The following is a 16,150-nucleotide window of genomic DNA, read 5'->3' on the forward strand; positions in this document are numbered from 1 at the left end:
TAATTCCCTATTCAGTGCAAGTTTAGAATGGCATGCAGTGAATAAGGCAGGGCCGCACATAAAGCAATGAGGATAAAAGTAATATTGAATAGCTGTGTCATTCTCAGAGCATCGTCCATCTTGTGCACTGAATGAGCTGGGGTCTTGCGGAAAAAATTTTATGGGATCATGTAATTAAAGAGCATATTGTAATGCAGATGTGCCAGGGAGCGGAGTTAAGATTGCACAGGTAACATTAAATACCTTAAATTCTGGCATTTTTTAACTTTTGAGTGCTTGACTTTGTAACCTAAATATAATTCTTTTTATATGGGGGGGGTCGTATGTAATATTGCACGTATATTATAATTAGCTGTTACCGGCTATACCAGAGGTTGTCAGTCTTTTTCTTTCTGAGGCTCCCACAATATGCTATAAAAACTCCATGGCTCACCTATGCCACAACAATTGTTTTTCTGCATATAAAAGCCAGGGCCGGTGTTAGCTGGTAGTAAGCAGGGCAATTGCCCGGGGCCAATGCCACAGGGGGCATTGCGAAGCAAAGTTGCTCAGGCTCCTGGTGGGGCTTAGGGCCCCAGGCGTCAGCCCCACATAGTGGGGTTTCAGCTTTCTGCCCTCGGCCACAGCAAGTCTAAGACTGGCCCCGCTTGATAGACCCGCTGAAACTTGCTTGCGGCCCCGCAGGGGGCCCCAGACCCCTGGTTGAGAACCACTAGGCGATACCACATTATTTCAGAAATAATTGAGTCTGCAGTGTTCAGTTGTTGAGTGCTTGTCCTTTATGGATACCTTGAAATAAATTTGAATTTTTTACTTGATGCAAATATATGAATAAACTGCACTATTTCTGAAGCTGGAGAGCAAGGTATAAGTGCTTATTAGTTGTATTTAATAATATCCTGTATGGAAAAGCTCTATAGGCATTAGTAGAGATGAAATCCAAAGAACTCTACAGATGTTTAATAGGGTTCTGCAGTAATAATTCTGAAGCCCTCCACAATTTAATGGAGAATGAGATAATTTCTGTAGGGGTTTTGAACTGTCCTATAGGATTCAGTGGGCAGGGATCTAGTTATTTATTAAATTCTATAGGCTTGTTCATTATAGCCTAGGGAGAGGTTATCATTTTACATTAATTTCTCTATGACTTTCTCTTCTGGAGTGAATTGACAACAGAGAACAATGTAATGGAGTTTCTGGTTTCTATCTGGTATACCATACTCATGCTTTCCAGATCGAGGCTTATTGACTAGAGAGCAGACCAGGAATCTTGAGTTCCCTGCTCTGCCACTGACTCGATGGGTGACCCTGGGCAAGTCACCTCATCTCCCTCAGCTTCCCTATCTGTACCACAAGGATAATGGTCCTGGCCTATCTTGGGGTGGGCAGGTGTGATGTGAGTGAGGCTGAATGACTGGGCAGTGAGGTGATCCGAGAATCTCCCAGGGAAGGAACTTTGCAGGGGCAGGGAGCTCTGCATTTCTGGTAGCGGTGGGGATCTGAGTGCTGCCAGGGGAGTGGGCGCTGGAGAGCAGGATAGAGGCCAGGCAGCCAGCCAGGTGGGGAGCAGGAAACACAGGGAGCTCTGAGTAAAATGGCCAAGGCTGGCCAGGAGAGATTGGAAGGCTGCATGGACAGAGGAAGCTGGAAGCTGGGCTGGCATGGGGACTGCAGGAGCCAGCTGCCAGTTGGGAGGGTGGGCAGTGGCTGGGTTAGAATTACCTGTGTGTGCCGCTGGCTGGCAGACACTGCACCCCAGGCACAAGGGGAGAGGGGCTCCCAGGGGAGGGGAAGGAACAGGTAGCTGCTCTGGGCAGCTCTTCGCACATCACAGGGCCTGGAGGGCTGACGTTCAGGGGGGAGGGGGGGGCAACCCACACCAGTGAGGGGGGTGTCACTGCTAGCCCTGTAACCCTGGGTGCCTTCAGTGCTCCGCTGCGGGGGCTCACAGCCTGGATGCCGACAGCCAGCAGACAAGCGTGCAGCCCCCTGAGTGTCTGTGTGCCATGCAGCCCTGGGTCAGCGCTCCGACCCCAGCAGCCTGTCTACAGCACAACAGCCCAGCCCTGCTCTGCTCTCCTCCAGCCTGGGTTACTATTTGCTGGGGGACCCCAACACCCGTCAGTCCTGAATTTCCCCCAGACCATTTGTCCTGCCGTTGCCAACTCTGTACTGGAGCACTACGAGAATGAATATGGTGTGTTGCTCCTTGAAAGTGACAAAAGCACATTACAGCTGGGGAAAATACACCCTGCCCTGCTAGCACAGCACCGAGTTGGGTTCCAGTAAAAATAAAAGACGTTTATTAACAAAAGGGCGTAGGTTAAGTGATAGCAAGTCTTGCAGAGACTTCAGCTTCCTGTCTTTCTCTGCTTGCAAGAGGTCTGGCCCCTTGTGGTTATTGAGATGGCTTCTTCTCTTTCCTTATGTTCTTTCAAGCTCCCTGTTCTGTCTCCAGACTCAGCGCTTCCCTTCCTGTGAACTTCTCATGTTCCTGCTGATTTGTATGGAAATGGGGCTTGCTTAATTTCACTGGAGATAGGTAGCTAGATGCCTTCCCTGCTTCCTGTCTGGAAGAGAGCCTGTTTCTCCCTGTGGTCACAGATTTTAAAGCGTAATATCAGTGAGTAGCCATAATCCCTCATGGAGTGTTAATACAGACATTTCACAGTGATATTAATCACCAATGTGTCATTAGCTTTCAGAAAAGACCTGACTTGATGCACTTTTATAATGCAGTAATCTTGTGTGTAATCAGCTGATTCAGTTACTTCTCAGCTGAGGTTCAGGCCCCCTGACTTTATAATCCGGAGGCTATCTCCCACACTCATGAGGCTGATGGCTTTGTTTAAACGTACCTTTGTGTTCCCTGCCTGTCAATCAGATACTCATTCCTTTGTCTAGCACAGGCTGGACTTACGCACTGCTTGCCAAACACATTTTAATAACGTAATCCAAGAACACATCCATAACTCTTTGCACAGACCCTCTACATGTACCATGCAAGAATATTAATGATCAGTGAGTTATTAGTTGTCCAGTGATATATTACATGCCACCTTATGGGTATATATTGTGACAACGGTGTGTTAGGTGTAGTGAGTGTGTCAGGTCTGAAAAGAGCTGCTGTCCCAGAGCAGCAAACTAACAGCAGTGTCACAATCACTTGAAGACAGCCCTGCCCTGACATGGCCTGTTGGAGATGGGGCGATACTGAAATTATGGAGGAAGAACCTTGTGTGTGTGTTTGTGTGTATTGGGGAGGCTCCTTCTCTTTGCAGCCCGAGGAGAGAGGAAAGTGGGCAGGTGAGATTTCCCAAATGACTGTGTCAGGGCTGAGAGCACATATGCTGCAGAGGAAGACTGGGGAGAGGCAGCATGGGAGCAGCAGGGCAGGGAGAGAGGGTGGGTATTGGGGCAGGGGGAGTCACTCTTTGAGTAGGACAGCACAGGTTTCTCCATCATTTAAGAGGGTGCCGCCTGCCGCGTTCTGGTGTCTTTTGTCTTGCTCCATGGGCTGATGCAGATGGCCGCACCATCTCGCCAGCCTTCCCACAGCTGCAGGCTCTGTGGTCCCATGGGTGCGAGGTGTAGTTCAGGAAGGCTGCAGACATTGTGATCAGGCCCATTGTGTAAGCGTTTGCTGCGTCAGGGCCACGGCCCTTACATACTGGATCACGTGCAAGACAAGAAAGGACAGTCTTTGCTGAGAGAGTTGATGAATTTATGCATCCTTGGTCCCTATTGTCTCCCTTTTTGCCTTGTGTCTAACAGGTAGATGTCACCTCGGTGCATAGCCCCGCTGGACTGCCCTGGATGAGGCTCGTTCAAGCAGCTGCCAATAGCAAGGAACAGAACTTGGAAGCCTACTTAAAAAACAGCCAGTTGTATTATCGATCTACTAGGAAAATAGGCAAAAACGAGGAGCTCCTTGTGTGGTACGATGAGGAGCTTTCCAGGCTCCTGGGTTTCAGCGCCATCAAAGCCAGGACTCTCCAAACTGGTGAGTACTGAAGAGAAAATTGCCAGACACTGAGGTTGTGCGGGTATCACTGAGAGCAAGATCTTTGTTACAGGTGATGCTGGGCAAGCGGGGAAGAGACCAGCTTGACTCTCCGATCCCAGGCTGGGCTTTCAGGGCTGGGCAGTTAGAAGCAAATCTTTTTATTGGTGCACTGAGCTGGAGTCAATGAAGGGAGTCTTCCAGCCATGGTTGACAGTCTTGTGCTAACAGGGCTTGAGCTAGCTCACTAAGGGTAGCTGCTCCGGTGGAGACTTGGGCTAGCCGCTCGAGCCTAGGGGTTTGGGTGTGCTGCCATAGGGTCAGAGGTGAGCTCGAATGATGTAACTGAACTGGGCTATAGAAAACAGCTCATGGTCTGAACACTTCTTGATACAGCTCAATCTGCTTAAATTAGCTGAGACCTGGGTAAGTGCAGATGGTCCTGATTCTCAGGGACTCTTGGGAACACATCTGGCTGGGAGAGATTCACTTATACTCCATGAATTGCTTTGAAAATGAGTAACACAGAAAGCAATACAGTCTTTTAAAGAAACACTGCGCATTAGGGAAAGATTGACAGCTTCACACCACATCTACTCACAAGGCTGTAGTGTAACTTATGGTGTGATATTTAAATGGACTTTGTCAAAACCCAGTGTGGAGGGTCTTGAATTAATTTAAATCTGGCTTGTAGCAAGATAGGTTGTGTTAGTAAATTCACTGTCTGCTATAACCCATTTTAAACTGATAGAAGTGTGTCCACACAGGAGTCTGCACCCAGTCTGCTTTCAAACTGGTTTTAGTGAAAGCAGTGCAACTTGTGTGTGTGTGTGTAGACACAGTTAGAGCGGTTTAAAATTGGTTATGGTGGCCTGGAAATTTACCAACTGTGAAGGAGCAGAAAGCCTGCTGCCGGGCGTAGCAGGGGTTAAAGAAAACCTCCGGGTTCAAATAGCCCCGCCCCGTTATATCTGCAGCCAATGCCCCAAATTTCCTGGTGCCCTACACAGCTGCATGCTTTGCATATGGGTAGGGATGGCCCTGGGCAACTGGACTAGTGGGGCCACGCCCCAAACTAAAAGGACTTGCATAGGGAGCAGGCCAGGAAAACAGGCCCTGAACATCCCCCGCCACGGCTGGGAGAAAGAGCCATCTTCCCTGTTTAGGGGTTGAGCAACACAGGACCCTGGGCCAGGACCTGAGGGAGAAGGAGGGCTCAGGTCTCCCTACAGCCCCCCTAACCAACGATCTAGCCACTAGGCTTCACGGCCATTGAGGGCCCTATCACACCAACTCAAAGTGGGAATGTTTTTTTGATATAACCTAAGGTGTGAATTTAAATCAGTAGAGTTATATTGGTATAACCGCCTCCCACATAGATATCCAGTATAAGACAGCCTTTTTATCAGTTTAGCTTATGTCACTTTGGAGGGGATGTAAATGCAATAGAAAAAAGGCCTCTTATCCCAGAATAGGAGTGTTCTAAGAACACCGGCATAACTCTGTCCGTACAACTAGTAGGGCTGTCCCCTGTACGTAGGCTTCCCGAGTGATCTATGGAGTAGAGAGAGGTGCCGCCACGTTTGGATTCTGGTTTTGGATCCACAGGGTGCTTGGAGCTGGGTTTCTCATCGAGACCATTGTAAAGATGATTTGGCTGTTGGCAAGATCAGGCGCAGATCTGGGTTTTGGGCTTTGAGCTGCCACAGAGTTCGAAGGGTCAATTCAGGCCCGTGTCTGCTGTGAGCACATGACTCAGCAGCCAGCATCGGGCTGTAGAGCGTATGGAAGGAAATGTATGCAAGGTGCCTCCTGTAGCAAGATGGCACCTGACCCTGCACTCCGGTTAGCTTGACCCCAGTGTCCCAGCAATGGAGTTGCTCCTGGTTTAGACTAGTGTCAGCGAGAGCAGCCAGGCCTTAGGAGCAGGCGGGACTCTGACTACGCAAAACTCAATGGCTATTTTCTGTTTCCGCAGAGCTCAGGTGCCCGGAATGCGAGCAGGCCTTTAAAGGTGGGCACTCCTATCTGGCCCACGTCCGCTTCCTCTGTGTCCCAGAGAAGAATGCCCCGCCGTGGAGAAATCTTCAGGAGCAGAAGGCTTGGAAGGGCCACTTGCCTGAGCAGGCCACAAACTTCCACAGCCTGGCAAGGGATCTGGAGGTCAAAATAGCCATGCGGAGAGATGATCCCCGTGGGCTGTCAGGGGAGAAGAGAACAAAGTCGGAAGAGGCAGAGAACAACAGGAGCAGGAAATCTGTGTTGCTGGAGAAGACAAATAACCTGGGGGAAGCTCACAGCTATGGGGGCAAGGAGGAGGCGGTGGGGGAACACGCCTTGGCTGGCTCCGTCTGGAAGCTCAGCTCAGGGAAGCTGTCGGCGAAGAAGGATGCCTTGGAGCAGAAACAGAGTGCTTTCACCGAGGTCAGGAGGATGAAGGACCGGTTGAGGAATGAGAGAGCGAAGGAGGTGGAGCAAGGGGGTGGCCTGGGCCAGTTTGGCAAAGAGCAGATGCCCAAGGACGTGGTACTGAACTCCTCAAGTAGCGCGTTCTCCTTCGTATGGCCCACCCGAGCCCGGGGGGAACAGAAAAGTGCTTTTAGCAAGCCAACCAAGTGTCTGGTGGACAAGCCTGCCGGGAATTCTTCCCATCTCGTGAACGAGCTACCGAAGAGCCTGGGGGAGTTGTCTGGCTTCATCACCACAGCAGATGTCATGTGCTATGGCAACCTTTTGAATTCCACGTTCTTTGTCGGTGACTTGTGTAATTCTCAGGCACTGCAGACGAGCATCAGCCGGAGCAACGCTTTCCCATGTACCTCAGAACCGTGGCCAAAACCAACTGGGGGGCAGCTGCAAACCACCACCACCACCTCCTCCTCCTCTTCTTCCTCCTTGACTCTGCTGCCGCCCACCTTCACGTCCTTCGGGGTGGCTGCCCAGAACTGGTGCGCAAAATGCAACCTCTCCTTCCGCATGACGTCCGACTTAGTCTTCCACATGCGGTCCCATCACAAAAAGGACTACTCCTCGGCAGAGTCTCAGTGCAAGAGGAGACGGGAGGAGGCGCTGACGTGTCCAATCTGTCACGAGTACTTTCGGGAACGGCACCATTTATCCCGACACATGACCTCTCATAATTAGAGCTGGGTAGATTGATCTGACTGCAGGACCAGCTTGGGGGGGTGGGGAGGGAAAACGTTAGTTGGTATCATTATTATTTTTTCCAGTGTTTAAATTAATTTCTTATAGGAAACAGCTGTTTACAATAATTTATAATCGATGCTTCACAAAAAATATATGTTTACATGAGACCAAGGGGTCGGCGGTTTTGAAAATGCAGCCAAGCGCTTGTTGGTATATTTTTGAGGAAATAAAATGATGAAATTAATTGAAATGTTTTATTAATTTAGGCTAGAAGCTGCTGCTTTACAGACAACAATCTGTTGCAGCCGCATGTGAGATGTGCCGTTATATGCATATGCAACAATTAGAGCTGAGCCAGTAATTGATTTTTTTTTTTAATCATCTGAAAAAAAATCAATTAGTTTTGTACCCAAACTGATTTTTTTTCCCATTTTTCTCCCCAAAACAAAAAAATGACAATGCTTTCTTTGGGTTGAACAAAACATTCCAACATTGGTTTGAAATGACGTTTTGACTTTTTTCAAAAAAATGTTTCCTCATTTTTTATTTGGCCAAAATTATTCATTGAATTCAACCCAAATTTATCAAGCGTTTTGGTTGCACCGAAACTCCATTTTTCAGTGAATTTAGTATTTGACAGAAAATTTTCACCCACTTCTAGTAACAGGGGCTGGCTGAGTGCCAGCAGGCTTGAACCTCGGACACTCAGCATTAAAAAGCTTCAGACTCAAATACTTACACTAAAGGAATAACACCATTTGCTGACAGATGTAGTAGACTTTTATCCTCTTATGTGGACCAGACTCTAGAGGGTGCCGCTTTCCTAGCTTGGGTTGTGTAAAGGAAATAGACATACTTGATTACAGTGATCGGCTTGAAACGAAACCTCGACTCTGGCCTGCCCCAGGGCTGCTGAAGGGAGTTGTGATCCAAACACCATCTGAATTGTGTAAACACCCCTCTTCTGTAATGGACCAAACCAAACTCAGAAGAGGATGTGATTGAACATCAGTAGATCTGGGTTCTGTTCATACTCTGCAAACTCTGAAACGTCTTTCTTTAAACCGAGATCCAGATCTCTATGTTGTGGCTTGTGCTCACTGTTACCAAATAGACACAGGCCCAAATTCAGCCATGAAATTCACTGGGTTTGTACAGATACAATGGAGGCAGAATTTGGTCCATTGTTCACTACTGGCCATGTTAATGCCCTGGTCAGGGTGAATGTATCACCAGTGCCCTCTGCTAGATGGAATCAGAACTGCTCAGTTCTGAGTTACGGGCCCTCTACTGCTAGCAGTTCTTTTGCAAAGTAATAAGGAAACATAGCAATTGTTGTACTGGAGCAGAGTATCTAGGCCAATAGCCCATTTCCGCCATGGGACAGCTGTTTGTTAAGAAGGTGTTAAATTCCCAGGAATGGACAGTTATGGAAAAACCTGCTGCTGGGGAAATTTATTCCAGCCCCCATCAATTAGTGCTCAGTTTATTCCCTGAAACATGAGGGCTAGGTCCCGTATGAAAAGAAATGCTACCTCATGGTACTGTGGCTGGTCTCACTATAGGCTGTCAATGTTTAGGTCTGTTCAGCTCTTGACCTTTATCTTGTGGCAGTGAGTTCCACGGGCTAATAGTATGTTGTGTTTTTAAAATAAGCGTTTTCTTCTATCAGTTTTTACATCCGTCATCTTTCAGTTTCACTGCGTGGCCCCTTGCCCTCGTATCATGCCAAAGGTAAAAATAAATGCTCGATCCTCTTTATACCACGCATGATGTTGAATCCCTTTGTCACGTCCCCTCTTACTCATCTTCTGTCTAAGACAAACAGTTCCAGCTTATTCAGTCTCTCTTCAGATGTTGACTTTTCCAGGCCCCTAATTCTGGCTGTCTGTCTCTGAACTCCTTCTGTTTATACTATAGTCTGCGGGAGCCGGGGAACCAGAGCTGCACCTAGTGTCTTAACTGAAGGAGTCCCACTGAAGTATATAGGGCAAGTGGCTCAGCAGTCGATCTCCCTTGATGTCATTGGGAAATTCGGAGTGGTCAGGAGCACACCTGTGAAGGCCTAGGTGGCTGGCAGTTGGATCCAATGCGCTATTACACTCCCTGTCAGCTCTTGAGAGAGTTCCATGAATCAGGGGGTGTTTTTTTCCCAGCATTCATGGGTGGAAGTTTCCCATCCATATAAATGCAGGCCAAAAACCAAGCTAGACAGGCCCAGACTTTACCCAAGATAAGGCAAGGGAATGATTACATGTGACAGCTTGCGGCTTATGCTCTAGAACTGAGAGGAAGCAAATTGAGTCTGGGAGGTCTGTTGGACTGTAGAGCCGTCTTCCAAGGGATGTGGTGGAAGCTCTGTTCCTGGAGTCATTTAGAACTGAACACGCAGTGCAAGAAATAATCCTGCATTGGGCAGGGCGAGATGTGATTTCCCCCCTCCTCCTCGCCCCCTGCATCTTTTCCACCTCTAACGTCTGTGTCCAATGAAATTTATCACATAAGGAATTTATTCATGTCTAAGTTTTCTGGGCCAAACTTAGCTCTGTCTGGCTTTAGCTGGGAGCTGGCCTGTCAAGGAGAAGTCAAAATCCATAAAGCGTAATGAAGAACTCAGTAGAGTAGAAGTGTTCATATATGAGGAGGATTATGGCTTCTGATCTCACCCCAGTGCAAACCCAGGAATAACTCCTCTGAAATCCAGGGTGCTATTCCAGATTGACATCTGCATCTTCTGAGATCAGAGTCGGCCCAGGATAAGTAAGACAAAGGCCATTTGATGCAGTTGTGACTTAACATTTTCTCACACTCTTGTAAAAAAAAAATCCTGGATCTTCAATGACCATGTGGTTAGGGCCTTGGTCTTGCATGTCACATGGAAGTCAGCACCTCCAGCTGCACACTGCTCTCTACCCCTGTTTTGGGAAATTGCTTCAATACCAGCTCAAAGGGCCAGATTCTGTAAGGCCCTGCATCTTGGGTGCCCTGAAGACTTTTCTTCACAGGTTATGCAATGCCATTGTTTTCTTTGAGGAGAAAATTCATATTTTAGCTAACCTGTTTGTGGGAATCCCTTGCCCATAGGAACTCAGCCATTAGCACTGTGTAAATACCTCCGGTATTAGAAGGGGGTTGGGGGGAGATAGAAGTTCCACTTTATGAAGGACTTTGAAGTTTTGAAATTTGGCTGTGTTCCAAATCGGAACAAAACCCAGCAATTTCAAAATTACAGGGGGAAAAAAAGCATTTGGAGTCGTTCAAAATATTTAATGGCCCTGTTAACTTTTAAAAATGTTGTGTATTGCAGTACAATATGCAATATGATACAACAGAAAAACAACTGAAGTGGCAAGTCATTTCTAAATAAAAACCTGAAATGGTTCATTTTGAAGATCTTGAACCGGGATGTTGGAAATTGTTTTCCCTTCAATGGAATGCCAGTGAAATTGACCTAATTTCACAGCGCTGTTAGATTTCAACAGAACTGCACAGTCTGGTGGAATATGGCTCCACTGAAGTTCCATCTGTTAAACTAGGGTGACCGGATGTCCTGATTTTATAGGGACAGTCCCGATATTCAGGGCTTTTTCTTATATAGGCGCCTATTACACCCCACCCCGTCCCGATTTTTCACACTTGCTATCTGGTCACCCTATATTAGATACACCAATAGAAAATAGAACCAGATCTGAACAGTGGCAGAAGCCGCTTGCAATCCAGAATTTAAAACCAACAAGTGCTAGGGTGATTTTGGTCAGCGTTTACTCCTCGTGTCCCTCCTCCCCTGTGAAAGGGTGAGTGAAAGCAGCCCCCTGGCATGTGAGGATTGCGAGTTTTCCTCTTGCACATAGGGAGGACCCATACTGCAGATCTCTGCTGTGTTGCCCTTGCTTATTGGCAGCTGGAGCAAATAGTGATCCATATCTCAGACATTGAGTCAACCAAAGTACATGGTTATTTTCAAGCAGAAGCAGCAGTGCTCTCCTGAGCAGGGCTGGAATGCACACAAACCATTGACTGATGAGAGACTTGATGGTCCCAGCTCAGTTGTCAGCCCCACCTGTGCTGATAAGAGAGAGCACTGGTGAAGCCCCAGTATGCACAATGAGCTTACACATAAAGCTCGCAGTGCAAGGAGGGACCACATCTTTCCTCAAGCATCCATGCTTAAAGAGCCTCTCGTCTCAGCCTGCTAACATAATCCAGTGTGTCCGCCCAAGAATGGAGGGATTCGATTTCTTGCAGAACCAGCTGTTGCTGGAGAAAGGAGGAGAAAGCCAAACGGGACAAAGAAAAACAAACTTCCTACAAGTGCATCACCCGGGAAGTGTTTTCAGTCCACGTCTAGGAGTCCAAACATTTAACTTGGTGCAGATGAAAGGACATCCAGCCGGCACTCCGGGGAGCAGAGAGGGGGCTGGGGAGGTGGAGGGACTTAACGCAGGGGTTGAGGACTAAGTCCAGTGCAGCTCTGTGCTTCCCTCTCAGGCCCGAGTGAAGGAGGAAAGGAGCAGGATTTTTCAGCTGGAGAAGAAAGGCTGTGACCGAAGGTCAGCAGCTCTGCGTTCCGCCCCGGCTCTGCCGCTACCTCCCTGGGCCTCTCTGTCTCAGTCAGTCAATTGGGAGACGCGAGTCTCAGGGGAGTTGGGAGGCTGAGTGAATTAGCTGGTGTTTGGCTGGGAGGTGTGGTCCCAGGGCTGTTGTGCTGTGGTCAGAGACGGAGGCACCAAGGTCACTATCCAGGGAATGAGACTGTCTCTGTCCATAGCCGCAAAGAGCTAATAAATCAAGCGGCAGCCATTCCTTGGTGGAAATCTGCGGTCCCCAGAAGGGGTGGGGGTCAGGGAGATCAGTCCCTGTGCTCTGAGCTACTGACCCCAGTAACATGCCAGGACTCCTAGCCCCTTTGGAAGTGGGTGGCACTAGGGGAGCCCAAAGATGGAGGTCAGTAGACTCAGGCAGAGCTCTCTGAACAAGTGCTGGTGGTTGGGGTTGCAGGAAGGCAGTGGGAGATCTCTGCTGTCTCCATTGGCCCTAGGGGGGTTCTTCAGGCCTGAGGGGTCCCCCCTGTCAGCTCACAGCTCCATTTCAGAGCTGTCATATGGCTGCAGTGTGGGAAACTGAGGCACCCCAAATCAGAGGCCACTCTGGCAAATGTGGCCACAAGTGTCTTGCTCAGGATCCTCCAGCCAGTCAATGGCAGAGCTGGGGATGGAGCCTGCATCTTCTGCCTCCAGCCCAGCATCCTGTCCACTGCTCCAGGTTGCCATCTATACACAGTCCCTCTTCCTGTCCGGGCCCACAGAACACAGCTCCTGTCGCCTGCCCTGTGTGCTCGGGCTAAGGAACCTGGGGCCAGCGTCCCTGAGCAGTGAGAGTCAGATGGACCCAAGAAAAGGGAAACTACCAGGCAGGGAATCTGAAGGATGGGTGAGAGGGGACCCGTTCCCCACTGGGAGCAGCGGCTCTTCACTGTGACACAGTGATCTCCGCCAGAGCTGCAGGATGCCCCTGCCCTGAGATGCAGGGACTGCAGCATGCATCCTGTCCTGAGCCCCGGCAGCTGTCGGCGCTGAATGCAGGAACTCTGGCCCACTTGCCTTGCCAGCTGTAATCCTTGGCTGGCGGGCACCAGCTGAGTTGCACAGGCTTCATGGGAGCAATGCTGATTTACACCAGCTGGGGATCTGGCCCATGACCTTCATAGTGCAGGAAGAGAGAAACTTGCAGTGCCCAAGTGAGACAGTGATAGCTGCCCCCCATCCTGGTCCATCTCCTCTCCTCCCTGCTCTGCCCTTTTCCTTCCCACCATGTGGCCCCTTTCACTCCCCTTCCTGCTCCCATTCCCTCCCTTCGCCTCAGCCTCTCTCTCCAGCCCTTCGCTCCCCTTCCCCTGTCCCTCCACACATTCTGCCTCTGGTTTGCCCTTTGCCTGCCTCTGAGCCCGTCTCCTCAGTGTGTTCACTCCCCCACTTGCTTCATCCCTTCCCTCATCTCTCTCTTCGCCCTTATTGGCCCCTTAGAATCATAGAAGATTAGGGTAGGAAGAGACCTCAGGAGGTCATCTAGTCCAACCCCCTGCTCAAAGCAGGACCAATCCCCAACTAAATCATCTCAGCCAGGGCTTTGTCAAGCCGGGCCTTAAAAACCTCTGAGGATGGAGATTCCACCACCTCTCTAGGTAACCCATTCCAGTGCTTCACCACCCTCCTAGGGAAATAGTTTTTTCCTAATTTCCAACCTAGACCTCCCCCACTGCAACTTGAGACCATTACTCCTCGTTCTGTCATCTGCCACCACTGAGAACAGCTGAGCTCCATCCTCTTTGGACCCCCCCATTTCAGGTAGTTGAAGGCTGCTATCAAATCCCCCTTCACTCTTCTCTTCTGCAGACCAAACAAGCCCAGTTCCCTCAGCCTCTCCTCATATGTCATGTGCCCCAGCCCCCTAATCATTTTCGTTGCCCTCTGCTGGACTCTCTCCAATTTGTCCACATCCTTTCTGTAGTGAGGGGCCCAAAACTGGACGCAATACTCCCAATGTGGCCTCACCAGTGCCGAATAGAGGGGAGTAATCACTTCCCTCCATCTGCTGACAATGCTCCCACTAATGCAGCCCAATATGCCGTTAGCCTTCTTGGCAACAAGGGCACACTGTTGACTCATATCCAGCTTCTCATCCATTGTAATCCCCAGGTCCTTTTCTGCAGAACTGTTGCTTACCCAGTCGGTCCCCAGCCTGTAGCAGTGCATGGGATACTTCCGTCCTAAGTGCAGGACTCTGACTTGTCCTTATTGAACCTCATCAGATTTCTTTTAGACCAATCCTCCAATTTATCTAGGTCACTCTGGACCCTGTCCCTACCCTCCAACATATCTACCTCTCCCCACAGCTTAGTGTCATCTGCAAACTTGCTGAGGGTGCAATCCACACCATCCTCCAGATCATTAATGAAGATGTTGAACAAAACCAGCCCCAAGACCAACCCCTAGGGTACTCCGTTTTCCATTTCCTGTCTCTCCCTCCCACCTCCCCCATGGTACAAACCCCGCCTGGGGCACGCGCTGCTCAGGATGGGGTTGTGTGCTCTCGGATGTCCATCACTGTCTGGGAGACAACCCTGCGCGGTGCCTTTGCACCCAGGGCTCCGCTCTACGAGGAACATGGCACTTCCCAGACTAGCCCAGTATCCTGTCTCCAGCACCACATGCTTCAGAGGAAGGTTCAAGGTCCCTGCAGCAGCCAGTTGTGGGACACCTGCCTCAGGACAAACTTCTTTCTGACTCCCAGCCATTGGAGATTGGATGGGATCTAAACCCTCCATCTTTAGAGTTTACATCAAAGTTTTTTTAGTATTTACCATTATAACGCCTGATGTTACAATTGTTTATAGAAGTGTTCAGTCCTTTTCTGAATCCTGCTATGCTCTTGGCCTCAATGACATCTTGTGGCAATGAGTTCCACAGGCTTCCCTTTCCAAGTTTTTCCTTTTTCTCTATTTTGAATTTGCCTCCTTTCAGTTTCATTGTTTGTGGATTATGAGATGGGAAACAGGAACTCCTGGGCTACCTTCTCTTCCCCATGCATTATCTTGAGTATTTTTATCACATCCCCTTTTATTCATCTCTTCTCTCTGGTTAACAGCCTCAGCCTTTTCAATCTCTCCTCATACAAATGGTTTTCAATGGCCCTCGTCTTTCTTGTTGAGAAATTAGGTTGTGTTAGAACTCTACCTTGGGGCATTGTATTAACATAGATGATGATGATCATGACTTAGCAGTCAGTGTAGACAGGGACAAGCCATGTTTAACACCCCATCAGCTGGTCCATTTTAAGCCCTGTAGAGGTGAACCATGACTAGCTGACGGGGTGTTAAACACAATTGTACTTGTGTCCATTAAGTGTTATATCATGATTAACATTGTGTAAGTTAACACAACTCTTCAAGGTCATGTTCTCACATGACCTAACTTTCTAGTGAAGACAAATCCAGTGGGATTCAGCAGAGCTGGCTGAGTTATCCATTGCAAATAGATTAGCTTAGAAAATGCAACTTTTTTGTTTCTTTTCCCAGACTGATCCCATTTTCCGTCATGCGTCTGTCATTTGTAAATCATCACCATGTAGTTCATGGGAACAAATTTTGGTCCACGGGTGTGTTTTGACGAATTAACTCTATTTGCTATTAGTGCTGTCACTTAAGTCACATGGCAGAATTTCTGGCCCCTGACGGGATGACTGAAATTTTTAAAACAGGAAAATAATTAATAAATAGCCAGTAAGTAACAGCAAATAGGAGCATTCACACTTGATGACCTTTGTTCACATGGAAATATAGACTTGTGTTTCGGAAAACAAAAGAAGCAAAGCTAGCTCATTTAGACTTCAAAGGGGCTTTTTCAAAACCTAGTACGGATACAAATATTTTCACGGTGTTTTTTATGAATGCATTGACAACTGTGGGCATTGCCAGATTTAGTGTTTTTAATACTTGTCATTTATATAGTGCTTTGACTAGCTAAGGTCCTGTACAAACTTTTATCCATTTAAACAGCCCCCTGCAGCGTCAAGAAACCCAGCCACGAAAATGAATGGAAAGCGAAGTCTGAACAGTCTTTGGTTTCACTGAGTGATGTTGAAAAGGTGAACATCACAGAAATGGTACAAAGTCTATTTGATGGTTAAAACTCTTTCCAGGTCAATCTTTTAATATATTCTTTGTGATTCGGTGTTTAAAACACAGCATTTTTTTTCTTTTTAAATCTGCACGCTGAGTTTCAACAAACCCAACGTGTAACCGCTACATACTGCAGAAAGGCGACGTTTAACTCAGCTTCTGAAGACCAGTTTCCAAACCTGGGTGCCTACACTACCTCATCTACTTCCTTCAGGGCCTTCAAACAGGTATTTAGTGGAGATGGGCTTGAGCAACAGAGTTCAGACCCAGATCGCAGTGAGCGGAGGGTATGTATAAATCCCTACACAGACAGACAAACTACT

The 16,150-nt window shown here is 48.3% G+C and overlaps 1 protein-coding gene across 1 annotated transcript; it reads left to right on the forward strand.

Annotated features, from left to right (window-relative positions):
* Positions 1-2,188: 2,188 nt before the first annotated feature.
* Positions 2,189-7,147, forward strand: ZNF488 (zinc finger protein 488). Its single transcript, XM_077822825.1, has 3 exons — positions 2,189-2,197; positions 3,775-4,003; positions 5,982-7,147. Exons 1-3 carry the CDS (start codon positions 2,189-2,191, stop codon positions 7,145-7,147), a joined length of 1,404 nt encoding a protein of 467 aa, XP_077678951.1.
* Positions 7,148-16,150: the final 9,003 nt, after the last annotated feature.

Source organism: Eretmochelys imbricata, chromosome 7 (assembly GCF_965152235.1).
Source record: "Eretmochelys imbricata isolate rEreImb1 chromosome 7, rEreImb1.hap1, whole genome shotgun sequence".
NCBI classification, from domain to species: domain Eukaryota; kingdom Metazoa; phylum Chordata; order Testudines; family Cheloniidae; genus Eretmochelys; species Eretmochelys imbricata.